Below are 15,133 nucleotides of genomic sequence, written 5' to 3'. Positions count from 1 at the left end.
CAATGTGGCATATGACTTATATCTTCTAGAGGAATATAAACTTCACAGAAGAGCTTAGGAATTCATGCAGCTCCACAAAATTCTGTTATTTGCAATTTATAAGAGTTTCTGCTGTAAATACTGAGCAAGATGAGATATATTGATGGAAAAAAAATCCTGTTAGAATACCTCACTTATTGATCTCAGAGTATTCTGGTCACCTGTGACGATAACTCTAATGGTTGTCCTCAATACTATTAAGTTATCACAAAAGATTATAACTTGAGTCAGGATTGCAGTTCATGGATATATTATTAAGATTTGAGATTTGGTAAGAGCATATATGGGAAAGCAAGGTATGCATATTATGCTTCACTTTGAATCCAAGTCTTATAGAGGTATGAAAACTAACCTACTCAAAAGCAATTTTCCAATATTAGCCTGCTATTCAGATATCCATATCTACCTAACCCAGACCCTCACCAGCTTCATAAGTCAATGATGAATTTATGAGCTCTTGTGTAATGATAATAGTAATATATTTAATAATATATTTAGATTTAATTGGCCCAACAGTGTTTTGTCTGTTAGTCTTTGTTCCTAGGTCAGATTTTGTCAGGCAAGTAACAGATGAAAGAACCTATTAAGCCCTCCCACATCCCCCCCTCATCTAAGGTAGAGACTATACTATTAGCTAAAATGGCCCTAGAAATGTTTTTAAGCCTATTTTGTGAATATCTCCATAGACTGTTGTCCTCCTCCCTTGTGGCCTGGTGAGATGACTCTCATACTGCTGGACTATATCCCCCTGTGATATCAAGCTTATCCATCTAGTGGCTGTTGCACTATACCTTGTGCAAGCTTTGACAGCTGCGATCAAAAATCGTGGGAACTGACATTGGTGGCTATGCTAATGTCAATTTCCATCAACAAGCCATAAACTCCGATTCTTCCAGTCCAAATACTGGTCAACACAAAAAAAAACCATTTGGACTAAATTCTACTAAGGAAACAATATATCTATGCAATACTATGACCACCAATTGCGTTAATGAACTGCAAAAAAAGCCAGTTGTCGATGGCCTCCTCCAGCGTGAATGGGGCGACCGCGTTGCCAGCCTCGTCAAGCGTGGGATATGTCTTGGCGCAAAGTTTGACGAGGAATCCATAGGGAATATAGGCGGAACGGAAGCACGCACGGAACAGAATGTTACCGGCCTCGTAATGGAAGTCAGTATTCCGAACGCACGCCAAATAGATCGGCTCTGTTGGGAGGATGAAACTAATTTTCATCTGGCTGAGCTCGTTGCGCGATGGCAGATGGGGACTGCCAGTTATGGCCCACGCAGCAAGCCGGCTACGGAATGCGATGCCGTCGGCGTCGTCGAACTGAATCTGAGGGCTCAGACTCCCACGGATGGCGTCGAACTCGTCAAGGTTAGGGATTCCGGTACGAGCGAGGAATTCGGATATGACCTTTCGCATGACCATGGCTTGCACCACGTTATCCAGGCCCGATAGCGCTTGGGCAGCAAGGCGTGGCAGCCCATTGACAGAGACGGCCTCCATGAAATCACTGGGATCTCGAATGATAGTGCCATACACCGTCTCTAGGAAGGAGTAAACTCCGCCTGGGGCGGACCGGAGAAGCTGGCCGAGTTCAGAGAGGGGAACTATATTAAAGAACATCGCACCTCGAGCACGGAGAACCCATTAGAACAAAGAGAGTTGAGCCCGGTGTACCATGCGATGGCCTCTGGTCCGTCCGTCTGCTGCCCGCCGATAATACCAGCTAAAACCATCGCGGAGAGAAGGGCTTCGTGCTGAGGTTCGGCGCGTTCATTGAATTGAGCGACCTAGAGAGTTTCAGAAATGACTCAGTCCTCGTCGAGCGTCGATACGAACCTGGATATCATGGTGAAAGACTGAGAAATGGATTTGCCGGTCCGAGATGTCGCCCAAATGCCCCGCCTCCTTCACCCTCATGATGTCCAGCGCGAGCTCAGGATGGTTCTTTTCGAGGAAGGCGCGTGTGAAGCAGCGCATATCGAATCGGCAGGCCGGAAGTAAAATGAGACCGGAGATGAGAGGCGACGGTGCCATTTGGTGAACAAGCATGAGGGCGGTTACGCACCCAAATGCAGCCATTGAAGCTTTGCGCGCCTCGCTGACGATGGCCCGATTGGGAATTGTCGCAATGCTGCAGAAATCGTCGGCTCGGTGTAGCAGAAATTGGCCCGCGTGTTCTTGCGTGAAGAACTGGAAGGCAGCATAGACGACCTCTCGTTCCACACCCATCCCATCAGCAACCTTCTTTTTCTCTCCTGTCCGTGGATCGATCTTGATACTGGGGTGACAAGTCAGTTTGGCTAGGAGATTGTAACGGAGACTCACCGACGGAACGTTCGATCCGACGTCAGGACCATATCAAAATGACCGTCTTCGTAGCAGTCCTTGATAACACGGATCAAGTCCTGCGCCATGTCCGCATTCGTCTCGCCTTCGACAATCAACTCGGCAGGGACGTTCCCATCCGACGCAGCCTTCGTCGCAGCCACAGCAAGGTCAGGAGCGAAGTGTACTTCACGCATCGCTGCTGTTCCGGCAGGCGGCGTGTAATCTGCAAAAACAGCGCCTTGGCCGCGGAGCTGGAACGAAACAGACAGAGGATGCTAGATGGCATCTCAGTACACATTCGCCGGCTCAATGAGAGATAAACTGACCAGTGGACGGATTGCCGTTGTGGTAGAATTCACCGCTGCACTATTGCTGGGTAGGTTGCTCGACTCCACCGAGGCTGATTCCCCGGCGGCGTTCCTCCGAGGTCGGGGCGTCGGCGTGGCTGCCAGGTCATCGTCGTCCCGCTAGTGTACCAGATTTCATCAACTGACACTCTGTTGCTGAAAAATGAGCACATACCATAAGTATATCATCGATCTCAAACTCGTCGTCCGTTTCACCACCCGACTCGCACTCCGCAGGCCCTTCCCAGTCCTCGGCGACACCCAGACTCGTTTCAGAGCAAAAGAGAGCATGTTGGAGGGCAGGGATGCATGCGCTGTGGCGGCGTTTGGGGCCGTTGTCGACACTTGCAACACATGAGACGTTGTTGTTCGCGATGACTGGTAATGGAGTCAGTGGAAAGCGGGATGTGGGGACGAAGCACAAACCCCAAAAGATGTGGAGGCGATTGTCGCGAAGACAGATGCCATGCTTGGCAAATTCGGAGGCCCGCTCGGTCAGCATCTGGCTGACCGAAAGCATGGAGTCGATGGTGACGCGTCCCAACATGATGGAGCCGTCACCTCGGGCGGTTCCTTTGTTGAGAAGACGCAGGTGTTGGAGGGAAGGCAGTCGCGTTCGCAAGTAACGCGTTATTTCCGTCGACGAGGATCCGAGTTTCCACCGGCCCGGCCCGGCCTCGAGCCAATTGATGATATCGGGGGTCATATCTCCGAGCGTAATGTCCTGCGATACGACGGTCTCGAGGATTAAGCCATGGGCGGTCCCAAACTCAAGGAATTCGTTCCATAATGTTTGCGGCACAGCAAGGTTGGCGCTGGACTTGAAGGAAGTAAGTACAATAAGGAGCAGACATAGGAAGGACGCACCGTTGGTGTAAAGACTACATGCCGGATAGCGACGTCTGTAGCGGAGAGCGTGATCTCGCTATGGCGTCGGACAGACAACACAGCAGCCGCCTGGGGATTTGATGTTGTGCTGGGCGCATGCCTTGCAGGCCCTCGTCGGGCACGACGAATGGGAAGCTGACTTGAAGACGCTGTTGGGCCATGCGCTTCGGCGGCAGAAAGGCGCCGGTCGTTTGCGGAGCTAAGAGCCGCGGAGCCTGGGCGGGAGCGAGTGGAGGGGAAGCGGGGGATGCTCGAGTTAGGACCGATGCCATTTCGAACCAGCGAGTTGAAGCCTATTCCAGCGAAGGAAGTTCCAGCAGTGTTCGGATAGCCTTGAGGGGCGGTCGGGAGCGAGGACCGCGCATAGCGGGTTGCCACAGGGGGTGCAGAGTTTGATTGAGTGGGCAGAAGGGAGGCAGTGGGACTGGATGTCGATGTGTTCTGCGGCTGCAGATTTTGGGCAAAGGTGACAAGCGGCTGCAGCGCCTGCAGGATACTTGCAAAGTCAACCTGAGAGGGTGTTGTGAGCGAAGCACAATGATATAAACGGCGAGCACGCACAGAGTTGGGAGCTGTCATATTGAATTGAGAGCAGTTTTGGGTGGCGAGAAGTCTGTGGAGGGTCGTTAGCGATGCCACGTCACTGTATGGCCGTACGAACGAAGAGCGGTGTCGAGGAGTTAAGCAAGCGAGTGCATTTGAGGCCGCTTATGACAGTCTATAAAGACTGTTGGGCGGTGCCAAGTCCCAAAGCCCGCCTGAGGCGAATCGTCATGGTGGCTGGATGACAAGTTGATGTGAGAGTGACAGCCTGAGTGTGATCCGATAGCGGGATTTCCACTTTCGGTCAATCATCCGATTAAGCGAAACTCACATCATCACCATAGCCTAGCAACATGTCCTCAAGCACAACCACGGAACACAGACAAGTAAGCAGTGTCCATCAACTCCTATTTTCACACACGGCAGCCCCAAGCACAGGGGAGAACCACAACATACATGCCCAACCTGATTGCGCAACCACAGCAACATGGCTCAAACATGAAAAAAAGCTCAATGCATTAGGGCAAAAATATTTCGCCGCTTCTGGGGTGGGCGGCTCGGAAGCGGCTGGTGGGCGGCTCCACGAAAATTCTGTAGACAATATCTTTGTAAGTCCTTAACATAATAGCGACATTCTTGGGGCGTTCGATAGCCCCCGACGAGCCCTTTCGAACGCGCCACTGAGCGGCTCGAACGGTGGCTTTGTCGTCGAGCATCGCCCTTGGACTTTTTGGGTGGGCGGCTCGGACGCGGCGGTGGGCGGCTTTTTGCCTCATTTTCGCCGCCCTCTTTTCGCGGTGGGCGGCTGGTGGCAGTGTTGCCGCGGCGGTGGGCGGCTCTCGCACAAGTGAGCGCGGCTCTGGTGTGACAGAGGGCGGCTCCCAGCCAAACCTGGAGGGCGGCGATGGAGCACTGCCGCCACCCCAGTAAGCGGCCGCTGCGGCGCCGGTCTCTTCCAGCGACTAACTCCTCGTCATCACAAGGCCCTTGCCTTCCTCGCTGGCCACCTGTCCGGGTCTTGAACGCATGTTGCGTTGCCCTCGCCGTCGTCGTCGTCGCCATCAACGTTCGCCGGCGGCGTCGACGCTGACAGATGATCAGTGATTAGAATCTCTACATCTTGTCTCTGCTCCACGACCACGGTCAAGTGCCCGCCGCCACCTGGGCTTGCATGCGCGTTGCAAGACTCCACCAACATCTTCAACGACGACCCCACTGCCAGTGGCAGTACTGGCAGTACTTGTGCCCTCAAGCTGCACAGCCCGGCACCGGCCATGGACTGTCGCTGGTGCCGTCCTCAAATGCATCCTCTCTTGCTTGGGCTTCTTCTGCTGCGCCCTAGTCATCGCGCAACATATGGGCTATACATATGATGTAACATGTTAATTCAACAATCCCTAAAAATTTATAGTTACTTAGAATGTAAATAGCAGCACAATGACTACAAATTATGCATTGGGGTCTTCAATACCATGTACAGAACACCCAATAGTATGCAATACAATGAAAATCCCAAAACGCTAAAATTGAGCACTTCGCCGCCCACCCCTGGGCGGCGCGCGGACAGGCCGCGGCCGCGGCCCTAAAAGCCAACGGAGACGACACTCGCTGTCAGCGTGAGTGTCTGCCACGCAGATCCACCATCTAGTGCTGCAAGACCGCAAGGGATGGCGTTGGCGCCAAGTCCTAGTGGCATTGATCATGATCGACGTCGACGAGCGGCGAAGTGCATGATCTGACGTAATCATGCACTTCGCCGCCCACCCCGCCGCCCACCCACTGGTGTGACTGCCGCGGCAGCGTGACAGAGGTGGGCGGCGATGGGGCTAGGTGACGCGGCGGTGGGCGGCTGGTGGGCGGCGGAGGGCGGCGAAATATATCTGCCCCATGCATTATCGTTGCAAGCACCGCCAACAGGTAAATAATATTTTGTGATAAATGACCTCATAGTCTTCTTATTAATGATCGACCAGTCGCGACGGGCAATCGAGCGTATAATGAACCGCGAGTCTGCGTGCGAGCATCGTATGGACCACGCGTATCCGTTTCTCGACGGTGAACCGCGTGTGGAGTGTTTTGGGCTGCAATTTGTGCGATACGACCGATCTGTGGAGGATGCGCTGGGAGCATGGCGTCCGCCTGGTCGCAGGAGATCTTCTTGGGGTGGAGATGAGGAGCTGAAGGCTGCAAAAATGTGAGTTCAAAGCGAAGTTGACTGTCGGCACAATAGCAAGCACATACATAGCCAATTGGCTCTCCATCAACCTTTAATCAGCAAGTTTGTCAATATATTGCAGCCGCGGTCTGCTGATATGTCCCTCGACACGCTCCTTGTCCTGTCGCAGGCGTGGGGTCGAAGGAGCCCGGGCCGAGCGGGCCGACCACGGCGGTGGCGAGTGCGAGAAGCTTAAGCGCAGGGGAGATCAGGTCTTAGAGTCAGGACCACGATTCGGGGGGGATGTCGTGCGAGGGCTGCGAGGATATTCCTGCGCTACACTCAGCAAGGTGCGCTGGGTGTCGCTATCCTCCTTCCCATGGCACCGATGACCGTCGACCGAAGCAGGCGTCCGTCCGGTCCCGCAGAGAGATGGGGATGATCGAACTGGCGCATAAGTATGGCGGACGTGAAGATGAGGGCTGTTGACAACACGATCATCCGTGCTTCCTTCATGCCGTCATCTGCCCTCGGCTTGCCAGTGTGCCTTTGGATTTCAACTCATTATATACATGGCTCATTCGACATCATCATCGCCGCCCCCCTCTGCGTCTGCGTCCGTGTCGTCGGCCGGACTGAAGTCGGTGAGCAATGTCCGCCGAGGAATGAGGAATGTGTGAGACTCACGTTTTTGCAGCTTCAGCGGGGTCCAGCTCGTCAGCGGAGTCCTCTTCACTGACATCGTCACCCTCGGCATCTTCACCTTCTGCGCCTGCGTCGTCTGCCTCGCCGTCGTCAGCGTCTTGCCCAGTAGGATCGATGCCGGTCGGGTCCTCGTCAGCGTCAGCCGCCGAAGTGTCTCCTACAGGTGCACCGGGTCCGGCAGTAGGCGGCGGGGCTACGGTTACTGCGCTACTACTGGTCGCGCTTGCCACACCTGCCGAAGCTGTTCAATTGAGTGAAACATCAAATCAGAGCCTGAGGAACAACATAACACGCACCAGCCTTGGACGCCACGCTCGCCTGAGCGGGCGGTGGTGCGGCCGCTGCCGCGCTCGCTGCTTTCGCGGGTGGCGGGACCGCGCCTGCAGGTGGCGCCTGACCGGTTTTGGGAGGAGCGGCCGCACCGGCTCCGGTTCTGTCCGTCGGTGGTGACGGAGGGGCTCCCGCTGCTGCCGGAGGAGGCGCTTTCCCATCTGCCGCGCCGGCGTTGTTAACGGCAGGTGGCGGAGTTGCTGCACCAGCGCCGGCGTTGTCAGCTGCGGTCGCGTCGTCTGCGGGCGGATTTGCGCCGGCGGCTGGCGGTGGTGGTGGAGGTGGGGCTGCGCCAGCCGGAGGAGGAGCTTGGCCCGCGGCGGGTGGAGGAGGCGGCGGACCTGGAGCTGCTCCCGCTCCCGCTCCGGCCGGAGGGGCTGCGCCAGTCTACGACATTTATCAGCCATCCGCATCAAACGATTGATATGCACGTACCGGGGGGGCGCCGCCGGCTGATTGTGCCGGCGGGGCCTGGCCAGCTGCGCCGGGTGGGGCCTGACCTGCGCCGGGTGGGGGCGGTGGGAAGCCGCCGGCCGCCGCGCCGGCAGCCTGAGGTGGTGGGGCTTGTCCTGCACCAGCTGCCGCGCCGGGCGGGGGTGGGGCTTGTCCCGCCTGTCCTTGGCCTCCGAACTACGATTCAGATCAGGACCTGCCGTCACACGAACTGCATCAAGGACTCTCACCGGAGGCTGGCCGAAGGGTGGCGCGAATGGAGGCGGTCCGCCGCCGAACTGCAAAGTCTTTTAATTCCCTCGTCAGGAAAATGAAAGCCTGAGGGTCACGTACGAAGCCGCCTGGCGGGCCGAATCCGCCGCCGCGGAACTGGCGCGCGGCTAGCTCGGTGCCGGTGTGGACGTGGACGTGGCCGGGAACGGAGTCGGAGTCGGAGTCGGGGCCGGGAATCGGCGCGGCGCTCGTGATAGCGAGGAACGCGGGGAGGAGCGCGAGCAGGTGCAGTTTGATGTGAACCATGTTAATCGTGCGCGGCACAAGTGACAAGTGTGAAGACGGAAAGAAAGAAGCGACCCCGGGTCGGTAGACGTGCAGAAGGCGTAGGAAGAGTGCACGACCAGCAAGCGACGCGCGACGGCGCTTTTTATCCCCGGCTCGGGTTGCGCCGGATGCGCTGTTGTCACGACGACTCGCGATCCCGCGGCCTGGACGCGTCCGTCCATTTAGGCGTTCCACTGTTCCGATCGCGCATATGTATCCGTCTCGAGCTGCCCTGGCAGTTTCCGCGGCAGCGTCGTCGTCGTCGTGGCGCTATATTTGGCCGCCCGGGCACCTGCCGTTCGATCCGGCGCATTCCTAGTATTTGAATCTGTAATAGGTGGCTTTTTACCCTGTACTCTGGCAATGCCTCAAATTGATTGGGAAGATAATGAAGGTAATTCTAGGTACTACCGGAAATATTATTCTTAAATCAAGTGTTAAATACTGTCAGGGGAACCCCTTTTTTGGCCCCTCGGAGACGTCTCCGATTCCGGTTCGACTCCAGTCTCAATTCCGGTCCGGCCCTCCATCTCACCCGCACAATCACCGATCTGTCAACACCCTCCCAATGGTGGTCCTGGGACCTGGCCTGTGACGCTGCCCAAGCCTTCTGTGCCCGATAGCAGCAGCTACGGACAAGCAGTATATAGCTCCTGTGAGGCTTCGGGTCGGGCCATGCAAGGTCTCTCCTGAGAACATGCGCCCGGAACAGAACGGACGTATCGTCGGGCCCGCAAGTAAAGCAAGTGGGGTAGATTGAAATCGAAAGGCCCCGTTAACTCAGTCCCTTGTTAGTGTTGGTGATTGAAGGTTCGAATCGGGTCGTCTCGGGCCTCAGGCTGATGGGTCGGTGATCCCTCCTTGCACAGAGAGAAGTGGTACTTTAGACGATCTAAGCAATAGAGTACATGGTATGCTACTGCATTGATAAGCCGCAGTCTGGGACAGACCAGGAAACGACTATTTTCGTCGATTTTGTTGCTCAGTGCACATTTCGGAGTTGACATGAGTCCTGAATGGTCAGCTAGGGAGTTATCTGCCAAAGAACCAGTTGAAATCTATCAGATCGCTCTATGAAATGTTGACTAAGAAAAGTACACAGAGCCCGTTTCTCACTACACCCCAAAACCCCAGAGATATCACTGAAATATCTGTCAGAGCAATCATATAGATATCACGTTCCAATGTCAGTTTGAGATCAAGAATAGATACTCCTGATTCTTGTGGCTGGATATCCAAGTGATATGCTATATAGTTCTAAGAGACATCATTGTTGGGCTTTTTGTGATATTTGCCATGTATCTCAATATAACATTCCCAGGAAATTCAACAGATGTGTGCGACAAAGTCTTTTGTGTACACTGCCATGTGCCCATCACCACGTCATGACAGCTGTCGATCACGTTCTTCTCCCTCTCCTTCCATGACGACCAGCACGACGACGACCAGCACGACCTCCTCACTGATGCTTCTGCCCCGGAATATACACGTCGTCATTGTGCCAATCCTATGCAAAATACCCAAAGGGAATGTAAACCAAAAGGCATATTCGGTTTGGCGCGCACTGGAGACTCGAGATCGACTTCTCCTAGATAAGGGACACCCCTATCTCTGTCGGTATCGATGACGGACATTATTGGAATGTGGTTTCGGATCTTGCTGGAGGATCAAGAATGCCAAGGGCCTGGACCTGCGATCAATGGCGACTCTAAAACACTGATGAGGAACTGGACATCTGAATACTGGATTTGTGCCAGGAGAGTTGGGATAACCACCGCTGAGGCCATACACACAAGATACGAGTTATGGGTGTCATTCGAGAGCTATCAACTTATTCTACTCAAGATCAAGGGGTTCATCACAAGCAAAACTAGATGTTCGCGAATACGGAAGATTTACACAGGTCATTGACACCAATACACGCGATACCAGTCATCTGGACCTGGATCTTCGACTCTGGCCGTATGGCAAAATGATACCAATACAATTATGTACATGGACTACTTTTCTTACTCAAGATCTACCCGATTTTATCATTTTCATTTTAGTATTTATATCACTGTCTTGTATTTGGGGGACTCACAGATTGCCCCGCTCTACTAGGTGCATCTAGGTATCTAGCTCATCAATCCATCTTGCTAGCTCTTTTGAAATAGTATCATTGCATCGAAGGATTTATTGGTTGAGGGTTTCGGTTGCTGAATACAAGAGTTCCGGTTGCTGCATATTGGGTTTCGGTTGCTGGTCAAGAGGTTAGGGCAGTTAGTTCCTGATCCAACAAGTATAAACTCTCCGGGCATCAATTGGCACTTCTCTATTGCGGAGTTTCGTCGATAGTACACTTTGGGGGCACACAAAATCAACGTTTTTTGCAAGAAACTCGTATCTACCCTACAACCTTACATATCTGTGCCAAGGCTCTGTTCCCAGGGGCCTGTTCTCGCACAAGGAGAAGACGATTTTTGGGTTTTGTGACTTTTCCTACTTGACATTATACATATCTCTCTCTATGACAAGTGGAGTTTGGTTGTTTTTGTGGGTTAGATTAGTTAGAGAGCTCATTTGCTGTCCGCACTCCGCACTCATCAGCATGTTTATATATGTGGGCCCACAAATGGGTGATCGGACACCCTAGCCTCTCCTGCTCCTCCTTGCCGCTGTTCCTGGCTGCAGAGGGGACGATCGTACATCCCTTGCAGGCCAGGCGCTACTCCTAACCTCCTAGCACTCCTCCCCAATCCCCTGGTGTCGAGTTGGGCTCAGCAATGGCTCGTCACGTTGTTCTTGGTCACATGCTTCCCACATTTGTGTTCCTCCTACTGGAGCATGTGACGGTGGGCCTACTGGAGCACCTGTTCCCTGCCGTCACATGCTCTGTGTTGCTAGCCCGCGATGGACTGAGTCGCCCGACACCAGCGCCGGAGTGGACCGGCTGGGTCTTATCCCTGATTAGGCAGACCCTTAGAGTTTCTTCTCTTTGGATCCTCCCCTGCTAGGACCTTGATCTCAGGCCTCCTGGGTTGCCCTTACAGAATCTTGACAAACAAGAATAAATTTGATAAATTAGCTATTGACCAACAAGTAGTATCCTTGGAGTGGGCTTCTGCTGGATGAAGACTCCCTGCCAGATAATTGAATATACAAAAAGGGGTGTTATAGTGGGTATTCTACTTGGAAGAAAGGTGTTCGTAAATCACACCATCGTAACAGTCCCACACTGGTTTTAAAACATCATAAAAGCATTTCCCCTCAGCTTAATTCCCAGCATTTAACTGCTATTCTGCACTCAGCACATGTTCTTTGGAATGCTTCTGCAGGCTGAAGTTTATTACTCCAAACACTCCAAAAAAAAACTTCCAGATTGCTTTAGAACCAAATGTGACCTGCCAAAATATATCGGCTAAGAAATTTGGTGTGCCCATGCCAGCAGAATTGAATAAAGTAAGTCAGTATTATTGCTGCTTTCAAAAAGAAAAGTTGACACCCAGAGTTTCTGACTTTTTTCTCTGTTTTGAGAGAACAAATAAAGCCAACAGATCTCTGTGAGTTCTTTGTACATTATGTTTGGAGTGGACTGCATCCTTTCTGGAGATGTCATGATCTACCTTGACGATATCTTGATTGCCTATTCCAACCTTCAGAAACACTGGCAGATAAGAGATGATATCAGTGTCAGCTTTGACTGAGCACTCACATGCTAGCTTATCTCACGCTAGCGGCGGCTTGTGCCTCACCTTGCTAGCTGGCAGTCTTACGACGTCTCCAAGAGCACAAGTTGTACCTGTGAGCAGAAAAATGTGTGTTTAAAAAAATTTCAATCGAGTACCTCAGAGTCATTATCTCCAATGACTGCATCGAAATGGACCCCATCAAGGTCACAGGTTTTTCTGCTTGGCCAACTTTGGAAAACAAGAATGACGTTTAGCAGTTCCTTGGGTTTGCTAACTTCTACCACAGGTTCATTTGGGACTTCTTGGCCGTCGCATGCCCTCTCTTCGCGCTCACCAAGAAGGACCAGCAATGGACTTGGGGCGACACAGAGGCCTCCACATTCCAAGTGATCAAGGATGCAGTCACCGGTATTGGTGATTCTGGACGACACACGGCCTTTCTGACTTAAGGCGGACAGCTCTGATTATGAGATGGGGGCAGTTCTTTCACAATTCGTCCCAGACGGGAAGTGGCACCCTGAAGCATTCTACTCCAAAAGCTTAAATGATGTCCAGCACAACTACGAAATCCACAACAAGGAAATGCTTGCAATCATCCACGCACTTGAGGAGTATAGACATTTCCTCAAGGGTGCCACACATCCTATTGATATTTGGATTGATCATAAGAATTTGGAGTACTTCAGGAAGATGCAGTAGTTCAATCAGAGACAAGCCCGGTAGTCACTTTGCCTCTCCCGGTTCGACTTTATGCTGCACCACAAGCCCAGCCACGATATGGGTCGACCTGATGCCCTCTCTTGGAGACCTGACCACAGAGTCGATTCCGACAACTCTCATTGTCCTCCTGCAACCCGAACTCTTCTACGGCCGCACCCTCAAGGGCATTTCTGTTTCCGGTCCCGGTTCTGAACTCCTTTGCGGCATTTGTGATGTTCTTTCCAGTGAGGATCCTCTCCTGCTAGTAGCTAGGATCTTGATCTCAGGCCTCCGGGGTTGCCCTTACAGATATTAGATCAAGAGGAACTGGATAATGGAATGAATGTCTTGATAATAATAAGCCATAAACTGTTTTATTGCTATAATGCTTACAGCCTTTTGATGTGATCACTCTCCTCATATGGAAATTTGAAGTTTTATTCAGACTTACGATTGATATGTGAATATCATACCTTGCCCATACTTTATTTATAGTACATTGAGAGCTTCAACACAATAATACATTTATAGTATAGTTATAATCATATTATTATTAGCTGCAAAATATAAGTATATTCAACTAAAATCTAATATGCATATCTCAGGATATATTTGATATATGTTGAAAGAATAAGATGCTAATTCGTAGGAAAACAGAGAGTATTTATACTGTCCCAAATGTAGTAAATTTTGGCATAATATATTTCAAGCATAATCATATTCAAGTGATCAACCATGCGGCCAACGAGAACATAGATTATATAGTCGTTGAAATATGAGATAATGTATACCTGTAATACTCACTGACAAGGCTTAACAGCAGAGAATGTAAGGCAATCCATGGCGTAAATCATAACACACACACTACTCGCTCAAGGCACGGGCAGGAGAAATGAACACCACTACCTTATCGCAGGTAGCGCGCAACAATTTCGGGAGAAGTATATAGCAGGTCTCGATCTATTCTTAAACAATTGTATACAGTACTAGGATACGTGATTTGAATACTTATAAGACCAGGCACTGCTGTTAGGCCCTGGCAGCACACAACGACGAATCTGCATTTATAATGTCAGGCGGGCATCATGGAGAAAAGCAGCGGCGGGCTTACGGCCGGTGCGGCGTTTCTCCGCCACGAAAGACTGTGCGACGGTCCAGAATGTGTCGCCGTCCGATACGCCCTCGTCCCAGCTTTTGGCCTCCAATATAACCAGCCGGTCGTCGGTGAGCAGCCGGGGCTTCGCACCCGCATCGGCCGCCCATTCGGGCGACGGTGCAAGCAAAACGAGCACCCGAAGGTGAGGACACCGCGCGAGGAAGTCCTGCACGGTGCCGCAGTCGGGTGGGCTGGCCAGGGCGAGGTGCGTCAGCGCGGGCAACGCGGCAACGAACTCGGGCAGGCCGGCATGGGCGACGTCGAGCAAAGTCAGGTGCGTCAGGCGGGCAAATATATTTGCCCCCGCATGCGTGTTGCGCCGCCGGATCTCGTTCGCGGCGATGGCGAGGCGCTGCACATTGGCCAAATCGAGGAAGGTGGCGTGGATGTCGCTCCATCTGTCCCGCAGAAGCTCGTCTTCCAGCGCTAGATGCGTGATGCCGCTGCAGAGGGCCAGGATTCGCGTCGGGAAGTGGCTCTCGCGGGAGAGGACCAGCCGGCGGACGGTGCTCGCAAGGAAGTCGGGGGCGCGGTGGGGGGACTGGCTGATCGATAGCACGCGGTTCGCGTCGTGGAGACTGGCGATGGAGAGGGATTTGTAAGAGAGCGGCTCTATCCTGTGATGCCAAGGTGAAACTAAGCGGCTGCGAGGACGAAAAAGGCACGTACCAGCTGCGTACGCGATGCGCAACGAGCGTCAGCTTGGAGCGCGTCTCCGGGAACATCATCGCGGTGAGTTCGAAGACGTCGCGCTCGAGGTCCAGAGGGAGGCGTGGGCAGGCGGGGGGTGCGACCATGGTGGTGGACGGAAAGAGACTTTCCTGGGGGCAAACGTCATGCGCCACGGACTTGCCGGTCTCGACGGCAACGAGGCGAGACATCTTGATAAGCGAGCTCAACAACTCAGCACTGGACCAGTGCTCGAGCTGCAGACAGGAGAGCATGGAGGTTAGTTGCTGGGAACAAGGTTAGCTGGACTTGGGGATAGAGAAACTGGGCAACACACGGAATAACTGGAAAGCATGTTATCCGGACAGAATATGGGCAAAGTCTGGTTGAAGAGGTTGAGAGGGGGGGTGGCCAAGCGAGTACAAATAGCCTGCGGAAGACGTGCAAAAGACGTGCGAAGAACCAGGATACCGATCAGAAAAAACTTCTCGACTACTCGGCACCCACGATAAGCTTAGTTCCCGGGCTAGATCGCGATAAGCAACTCGAAGTACTCTTGTAGTCCGCGTTCAAAGAGATTGGCGGCGCGAATGCGGGCTGA

At 52.8% G+C, this 15,133-nt stretch overlaps 3 protein-coding genes across 3 annotated transcripts; all 3 read right to left on the bottom strand.

The window, feature by feature from the left end:
• Positions 1-999: 999 nt before the first annotated feature.
• Positions 1,000-4,190, bottom strand: MIND_01337500 (uncharacterized protein; the record flags this gene model as incomplete). Its single annotated transcript, XM_037369820.1, has 9 exons — positions 1,000-1,629; positions 1,674-1,835; positions 1,885-2,326; positions 2,374-2,651; positions 2,703-2,843; positions 2,899-3,101; positions 3,150-3,543; positions 3,591-4,121; positions 4,173-4,190. 9 exons carry the CDS (start codon positions 4,188-4,190, stop codon positions 1,000-1,002), a joined length of 2,799 nt encoding a protein of 932 aa, XP_037213816.1.
• Positions 4,191-6,886: 2,696 nt separating this feature from the next.
• On the bottom strand, positions 6,887-8,403 carry MIND_01337400 (uncharacterized protein; the record flags this gene model as incomplete). The annotated part of the gene is made up of 6 exons (XM_037369819.1): positions 8,131-8,403; positions 8,028-8,075; positions 7,780-7,974; positions 7,311-7,731; positions 6,997-7,255; positions 6,887-6,944 (listed from the first exon to the last, which is right to left on the bottom strand). The coding sequence occupies exons 1-6, from the start codon at positions 8,314-8,316 to the stop codon at positions 6,887-6,889; spliced, it is 1,167 nt and encodes a 388-aa protein (XP_037213815.1). The 5' UTR covers positions 8,317-8,403.
• A 5,333-nt stretch (positions 8,404-13,736) lies between these two features.
• Positions 13,737-14,887, bottom strand: MIND_01337300 (uncharacterized protein; the record flags this gene model as incomplete). The annotated part of the gene is made up of 4 exons (XM_037369818.1): positions 13,737-13,765; positions 13,819-14,480; positions 14,533-14,819; positions 14,870-14,887. The coding sequence occupies 4 exons, from the start codon at positions 14,885-14,887 to the stop codon at positions 13,737-13,739; spliced, it is 996 nt and encodes a 331-aa protein (XP_037213814.1).
• Between the last annotated feature and the right edge of the window lie 246 nt (positions 14,888-15,133).

Source organism: Mycena indigotica, assembly GCF_014461135.1.
Source record: "Mycena indigotica strain 171206Taipei chromosome Unknown Mind.scaff0015, whole genome shotgun sequence".
Lineage (NCBI taxonomy): Eukaryota > Fungi > Basidiomycota > Agaricomycetes > Agaricales > Mycenaceae > Mycena > Mycena indigotica.
Note: the sequence above shows the minus strand (reverse complement) of the source record. Positions and strands in the feature narration are given on the sequence as shown.